At 41.1% G+C, this 8471-nt stretch overlaps 1 protein-coding gene across 9 annotated transcripts in view; it reads left to right on the plus strand.

Annotated features, from left to right (window-relative positions):
* Positions 1-237: 237 nt before the first annotated feature.
* LOC111243990 (hydroxysteroid dehydrogenase-like protein 2) overlaps positions 238-8471 on the plus strand; it is a 9653-nt gene continuing 1419 nt past the window's right edge. Inside the window, exons 1-3 of one of the 9 annotated variants that reach the window (XM_086981046.1) lie at positions 6791-7039; positions 7183-7313; positions 7871-7977. Coding sequence is in view for 4 of the 9 variants with exons in the window: in XM_022790483.2 (XP_022646218.1) it covers positions 8026-8097 (72 nt within the window). In the remaining 5 variants the exon portion in view is untranslated. Of the gene's footprint in view, positions 471-6790; positions 7040-7182; positions 7314-7870; positions 8098-8251 lie in introns of those variants that run through there. The other 8 variants (XM_086981045.1, XM_022790485.2, XM_022790484.2 and 5 more) reach the window with 8 other exon arrangements.

Genomic DNA, 8471 nt, shown 5'->3' on the forward strand with positions numbered 1-8471 from the left:
TTGAGCAGTCTATGTGAGTCGCCACGGGACAGCAAGCGAACGCGGGTGGTTGGTCTGTCTACGACCGAGCCGCTAGTAGCGTTGTTGCCGAGAGAGTCAATACCGCTGTCGCCGTCGTCGTCGCCGCCGCCGCTACTGTTGCCATTGTGAGGGCGACGCAACGCGCGCCAGGCGCCAAGCGCCAACATCTCATCCAGCCCCCAAGCAGAAACAGCCGAGTCAACGTTGGCAAGCAGCGGCCTCGCGGGTTGTTCATACAGAGAGTGATCGCTGTCATTCGTCGAGTAAGCAACATAATAGCGTAAACGAAGTGTGAGACCCCCAGAAGAAGAAAAGAAAGCAAATATCTTCTAGTGGAAAGTATAATTGCAGTCGGTCCTATTTCGCTCTTGCATAGTCAGACTCACGAGACAGCCTTCGTCCAGTGGAATACGCCGACCTTACTGCTACCTACATATTCTAGTTAGTCGGTAAGTTTTTGTGATTATCTTGTCCAGAGATAGCATTATGGAAGTGTCCTACTTGCTTCTGCAATTGCTCGCTTGCTATACGCGAAAGTTTGAAACGGACATTACCGTAGAAGCTTACGAATGTTTCAGATCGCTGGGTGCTTGACTTGAACGGAATTGCGTGACGTATTGTGTTAAGCATGTAAAGTACAGAGAGCCACTAGCCAAGGCTGGACATTCTGGAAGGCAAACTAATGTATATTAGTACCGCATTTCCCAAGGCAGGAAGGCGATTTCTAACAAATATCTATAATGTAGAGGCCTAACACTTGGATAAAGCATTAAATGGCTTGTGCCGTTATAGCCAAGGTTGGTCGTGTGGTTTGCTATATAAGTATGGTTGCGTCACATTTTAAATGTTTGATATATTTGTTTCGATATCTGCGATACGCTTCAGAATGCATTCTGGAAGATTTTACGTACGAATCATAATCGTTGAGGCTAGTTTTTCGCCGTATTTATTCAAGGAATTGCCGGCGAGAAGTTGAGCCATTTCGTAATTAACTTACACTATCGTACGCTATTAGCTAAGAAGTTCTCTGAAAAACAGTTTCAACAAGAAGGCAAGTAACTTTGCTACTAGACGAGCAATGGCGTCATCGCCATCGCTCGATATCGTTGAAAAAACAAATTACTACGCTATGTAAGTCCCTTCTGTATTATTTTACACATTGCTAAATGCCCCTGTTCCTTTTGTATTCCGCTTTTTTTTCTTTTTCCTATATAATCATTCTACCTGCGAGATATGGGAGAAATGCATAGATCTGTTACTGCTTAAGCTGAAGTCAAACATTTGCCTTTGCAGCTGCTCCAGGCAGTTATGTTAGCTTTCGCGCGTTTTCCTCTATGGCCTTATTAATGTTGATTTGGTCAATGTAGAACTTCTAATAAATGTTTCAAACTTTACGCCCAGAACCGCACTAACATTGCATCGGAAGGCTAAATCGAACTTTTAGACTAAGTAAATTGTCCTCTTTCGATTGAATATACATTTGGTACGAAAGCTTCTTTTTGGAAAAGGATATTTTGTTGTGCCTAAGGGCCTTACCAGCATATATGGGGCGATTGTTGGATGCTTTCGGTACTGTACATTTATATACACCATCATCTTGATCTTGACTTCGTTGTTACAATGTGCGCCACCCTCATCTTAAGGGGCAATTTACTAATACACTGCCTCTTTTATTATCTTCGGAAAACAGTTTGTCTTCATATGAGAGATGCTGATGCTAAGAATTCTGAAGTACGTAGATAAATATAATATAGCGTCAAGCAACTTTACCGGGAAGTTTCGGACTGCTCCTCGATCGGTTATTACTTATTATCTGACACACAGGTCTTGATCTAAAAGGTCACAAGGTGAATACCTTACTAAAACATTGAAGTTGCCCAGGTTGCCCGTTTTGCTAGCTTGGGCTAAGTACGTTATTTTCAAGAGGTTAATATCTAAATCCCATTTACTTCTGGGTATTTGCCTTGTATTATTGTGGGGCTTTGGCCAGCACTTTCTAACTGCAATAGTACCCACTAAATTCACACCACCCTTTCTGTACCCCGTAATTCTGTGTTTGTGCTTGATTTAATATTACTTCGACGAGCCAGACACCTCATTAGGTATATAAGACACGCGAAAGTTTGTCTGCGGCTCTAGCCTCCGTATGGGACGCGTTTCGTAGAAAATTTTTCCATTAAAATTTTCTGGAAAGAATAACTTCGCTGCGAGACAGTCCTGTCTGCAAGTGAACGCTAGAAGTTGGAAAACTGCCTAAGCTGGACAACTGGTCAGTATTTCCTCGTTTAGCTATTTGTCGCATCATATTCTAAGTATGACTGATAGATTTCCAACATAATCTTGTTAGTTTTGGACCTGTGCAGAAGTATTCAACAAGCACGTCGCGCGAGGGCTCCAACAAACAGTTTTAAGTTATTGTGCCTGTCTGCGATCCATTAACCCGCAGAGGTACGGTCCCAGATACGAATGTGTTTTTATTTCTGCATTGCAATATACCAGTTATTTGTTTTTTTTAATCCTAAGCTGTAACGGATGCGCTTCTGTAATCGATTAGCATTTAATTTTTCACATTTCAACGCGCCACAAGGATGAGGTACAATGGCCTAATGGCTGCCAGTCTACTCACAAATTAATCTAAATGATATTATTATTATTTTGTCTTGTTCGAAGGTAAAATTTGACATTAAACATATTAAAAACAAGAAGGTTTTTCATAAATAGATTTACAACTTCCCACGTGTTTCTCTACCATTTTGTTTACAAATAAAATGTATTTGTTTTACACTGTCTATTTCAGGGTAATCAGGGTCTTGAACAGAACATTTCTTAGAGTTGAAACACGAACTAGACAGGCAAACCACAGCGCCTACGTTAGAAAAATAGCAGCGGAAAGCTCTCGATTAGGTTTTCTTTCATGATATTTAGGTGTTTGCTTAGATGGTAAGCTTTTAATTGTGACATCTATTCGTTATACGGTCGTGTGTATAGAAACGATGAAGAGAATCAGTGAAAGATCCTACCAGAATAACACGCTCTATAAAATAAACAAACATGCTCGCCAAGGACAGCAGTACAATGGTGTTGCGGAAGCCTGATGGAGGCTATAACATCATTTAGCGCAACAGCGTCATAGAGCGACCCACTGTTTCCATGCAACACTTGAGCTATGACAGGTTTGATGACAATCTGACGGTCCCGTAGCACCTCTCCCACCGTGAACAATCCTTGAGCTTTGCCGTTCCAAACAGTCTGATATAAAATGAGTAATTAATATTTTCGCGGTGACAGTTCTTCAGTAAACAACAAGATCGTATCAGCACGTATTCAACGAACGACACTGTTGCCGATGGCCGCTACTATGCAGACCCCGCTACCCAGCGTCAGCTGTTTCTAAGGGATGTTTGAAGTCCAAATTGGCAAAGGAATAGATGATGTGCTAACTCATTAGGGTAGCGTGTAACAGGTACCGGGGCTGGAACTAATCAAACGTTATTAAGGAGTATAAGGTATGCCAACTTTGCACTTGACGCATGTCTCAAAGGCGGACACCTTATCATGTTGTTTGCTCCCGTCCAAGAAAGTTCGGTAAGATCAGCGTAACAATAATTTTATCGATCGCTTAATATCTATAGACGTTCTAGCCGTGTTCATATTTATACAAAAGAAAAGAAAAATGCAAAATTATGTCTAAATATATCGTTATCAGCGGTCTTATCTCTGGAAATCGAGCAGAATATAGAATCATCAAGGCACCAAATCGCAGACAGTACGACAACGGTAAGCGCTAAGCAATCATTTAAATATACCTATTTGTAGTCTAATAGTCTAGCAGCATATGTCGAACATGAAATTTCGTCTTGCAACAGCCTTGATCATCATCTCTTTGAGTACAATATTTGCAGAAAAGTCCATATATAAAGAATTGTATGGTGTGTAAGATGTTATGAACAATGTTGTTTAGCCTTCAGCTACCTAGCAGATTCCGGCCACGATGAAGAAAACAGTAGGTTCATAAGGCCTGATTGAACCGTAACGTTCAGCGACTATTCGCTCCAAAGTCCTATGTGTTACTCTTCCTTAGTCCTAGTTACTCTTTTTTAGATAAAGATTACTTAACGAGGGAGAGCACATTGTTTCATATGTTTACATTTGTCCTGTAGTATGTGTCATTGGCGGGGATTGAACCAGCGAGCCCCTGGCCTTCTCGGATAAAAAGATCTAATGAAAACCTGTAACGTGGTACTGGTGTGTTTCTCGTAAAAATGCCAGCACTGACAAAATCTGCCACAGACTAACAAACACATAACGACTAATCGCTGAGAAATAGACCAAGCAATCTCTGAAGGCGTTTTTTTCAATTGTATCAATAAAAAGCACAATACAATGACTTGTACAGTTTAGGTGATGAATCCAAGAAATACAAGAGAGGCCAAGTTCGACCCACATTTTGCCATTTAATTCTCTCTACCAAGAGCGTTCGCATATAGTTCTGTACAGAATACAATATAAAGTTCCGGTATGAGGGTGATTTGCTGCTTTCTGCCCGATAGTCAAGTTGGGAATAGGGCAATAATATACGTCTAGTTGCCATGTAGGCAAATCTCAATGAAACGCGGATGTATAACGACGTAAAGGACGAACTGTTTCAGTTGTGAAGCGAGGTTCGCTTGGCCAGAAGTACCCTAAGTTAAACTAACTTACTATTCCCATTTTCAAGTGAAAACAAATACTCCTGGGTGATATTGTCCAATCTTCGGCGACTGACTGTTCCGCTCTGGTGCTTAAACAAAGCAAGCAATCGGAAACAGACACCCGTATTGAGCCAATCATGTTCTTGTCATAGCAGGATCAGCGAAGCCAGATAGACTTCAGTCATAGTATTTCGCGCTTTCGATTTTCCTCATGGTTTAGTGTACGATCCGACGCGTTTAACTATATATATTCTTTCCTTCTTTTCGATTCATCGCTGATTCTATGGTTCCCAGTGGAACAGCTGTGGCCCGTCTCGACGAACGATCCCACAAACGATCGTCTACTTACGTGCGGACAGAAGTGGCCGTAGTGAAGAAGCAAACGAGCCAAAAACGACGCCCCGCGCAGCGTACAACGCCGACCTTCTGCGAGTTGTACTGCGGAAAATTGTCGAAGTCATCTAGTGACGATGAGCATCGTAAACATGAGCGTCACTACTCTTATGTAATTCACCCTTAACAAAGCAGCTGTTTTTCTGTCTTGCTATCCCATAGTAACAGAAATAAATTGGCCAATCAGTTGACTTTTTATTAAAAACATACTTAGGGTCACGATGAATATGACGTCGGAGTGACAACGATGTTTACGAAAAGTCGATTAATATAAACGATAAAATTCTATATTGGTGTCTCTTTAACTAGACTAATCGTATCTGGTATATTCTACAGGGGGTTTATCGGAATAATTGGCTAGGTAAAAATCGCCAGAAAATCAGAAGCTTGATGCACCAACGTTTTTACGTCACGTCTGAATCGTTAATGATCGCAGTGAGTTGATAGTCGTCGTCGTCGTCAGTGATTTTTGCGTTTGATTAACTCAGTTGTTTTCAGTCTGCTAAAGGAAGAACTTCTTTGTAGGAGCCATTGAAAATTTAGATATCGCTATTGAAAAATAACAGCTTTTCACAGATACGTTAGGCATACATGAGGTCATGCTCTGGTTATCAGTTGAATTGATTTTTCCAGTACACTTGATTTTAGTACAATGTTTATGCTTAGCAATTTACTCGCCGGCGCCAAAAGACAGTTGACACCGTCTAACTTACGTAACAGTCCTCGTAAAGCATATTTGACGATTTAGGTTCAGTCGTGTATGGCTTCATTTACTATAGCTCTCTTGGTGAATGCCAGAAAGCTCCGAGCTTCCAATGAACTGTATCAGGCTAAAATTCAGCTAGGACAAATTTCGACTGATTACGAACAGTTTGAGCTTATAAGCAGTACCTCTTGTCAACAATTGTTCTTTACTTACCATCATTAATTATCGCTTTATTGATCTGATGAACAGTTTATGAATCAATGCCCGCCCAGCTAAGCAATGGCCTGCGGCATGTTAGGTCACTTTTCTAGTCCTTCTCACTGCTTTTGGCCATTTTCATAAAATTATGCGAAAAGCTCTTGTTGTCCAATAATGAAAGTGTCTATGTCATACTTACTATCTACATATTAACTAAACTGACGCACGAGCGAACTTGAAGACACGTCCGATTCTTTCATGAGTACCTTTATTCTCATTTACTTAAAATGGAACCTAAATTTCCTTGACAGTCAAATTGTGCAACAGGGCACATTAACGTTTTTCACTAAAACCAAGAAAATATATTTACTTCACTAAGAAATCAGTAAAATGAATTTGTCTGTAAGCTTCTCTTTTGGTCAGTCTCCAGCTACGTTCAATGAGGAAGCCGACGATCGTACGATGCTTTGACACGTCAGTATCCCTTTATCGCTAATGAACAAAGTCTATTGTGACGCTGGCTTGTCATGTTCGAGCCTTCGATTGGTACGGCATAAAGCTGTAGGCTAACTCCTGCGCACCCGTCTTCTATTCATAATCTAGACGTCAACTACGTACTTATCACGCCGCAGATGAGCAACGGTAACAGCGCATCCAATTATAATATGTGGAACGGGTCTCAACGCGAGAAAGGATTTTTTTTTGCCTAGCCGATGATAGCATTCCAGCTCATGTACGAGCCCACACAGGACACGTAAAGCACCCACAAAGCCATGTGTACATACGAAAAACACGAGTAATCCATGGACCAGGAAATCGAGCTTTATCTAGAAGATTTAAATGTCCGCCTGTTAACTCCATTTCCGAGGATTGCTGTTATTATAGTAAACTCGCTAACTTATAAGCACAGTATCGAGCAGAGATGTACATAGGTAGCCGTGAACTCCATTTAGTCAGTCGCCGTGTTGATGTCTTCCGATTGGAAGCTATCCTTCAGAAGCGTTGCCTAGTTGTCGTCCGTTAAACGACCGTGAGTGAGAATCAACTGATAGATGACTCGTTTCATCGCAAGCCGATGACAATAACTTTTCAAAGAAGATCATTTCGCAGTTTATTAGAAGACTGTCGTTCATGTCTTCGTGCGATTTATAGATATTTTGTTTATTGCGTTAGTTTCAGTCACGACTAATTGTGTACATATGGGTGTTCATTGCCGAACGGGATTGTGAGGTTGCGAGAGTTCTCTCAGTTAGCATCACAAACCCCAGTTAGTAAATTTGTGGATATGTCCAACTACTATATGGGTAACTATTCCTAAATGATTAGGTTAATCTAGATTTACTGTTTGGGTGTGATAATCGTTAGCTCTCTAATAGAATTTTATTTGTTTTTTGTCAAGCATTTTGTATAGCTATCATTACAATTGGCTTTGGCGTATTTACATCCAATACTTCTCATTGTATTTATACTATTTCGATCATATTTGTTTCGTAATGGTCTGATTTCACCGCTTAGAGGTTCGATTTCTTTTCTGCTCTGTTTGGACTATTAATAGGTGTCTCAGCCAAATCAATCGCGTGTATCTTTTTTACGTCTTTATAGTTCTATTATTTGCTAGAACATTGAGCGTCTATGTAGATTTTGCATGGTACGCGTTCGCGGATCATTTAGGGACTTCGGTGGAAGGCCTTGATGCATTGGTTGTACTTAATTGAAACTCGCTGTTGGGAGCTCCTGATATTTCGTTTTCCTAAACATCTCTACTGATCTCTCTTAATTCACCGGTTATATATGAGTACGCCGTTGATATCTTCCGACCTCTCCGTTCAACCCTTCTGTGCTTTGATTTTTGCCATTTCAGTACCGCTAATCCCGGAGTCCCTGTCGTTGCAGACGATCTTGCCCTGCTCAACATTCACTACTTCACACATACCCGTCAACCTCATCGGAGTATAGTCGTCGCTTGAGGTACCTTGTGTTGTCTTATTGTTATTACGCCTTCAAACCTCATTAGTCATGGATATCTCATCGTATCTTGGTATGGCCTCGAGGACCGAGGTCGGGTCTACCGAAACTTCAGCTCCTGTTGTAAGTTTACCCGAAGGTGTCTACGTTAACTAGATCTTGCTGAAAAAGGACGCGCACCAAAATCAAATGTCAAACTAAACAAACCCTATCAAACCAGCCAAGGAACAAGCAACAGTTTTGTAGTCAACAATTAACTTTTATTACTGCACCCGTTGGCACGATAAAACATTGAACTGCTTCACCCTGCTGCTGCTATTGACTACATTAAAAGCGGTAGTGGGTGTTTTTATTGTCGTCGTCGTCTGTATTGGTGCTCTGCTGGGCTATACATTTTCTTTTGTACCTTTCAAACTAGGCAATAACGGCAGCTCCTCGACGATTTTTGTATCGGTATCTGCGTTGGAATTTCATGAAACATCCATTGACAACAGGAC

The sequence above is a fragment of the Varroa destructor genome, unplaced genomic scaffold (assembly GCF_002443255.2).
Source record: "Varroa destructor unplaced genomic scaffold, Vdes_3.0 BEIS01000002.1, whole genome shotgun sequence".
NCBI classification, from domain to species: domain Eukaryota; kingdom Metazoa; phylum Arthropoda; class Arachnida; order Mesostigmata; family Varroidae; genus Varroa; species Varroa destructor.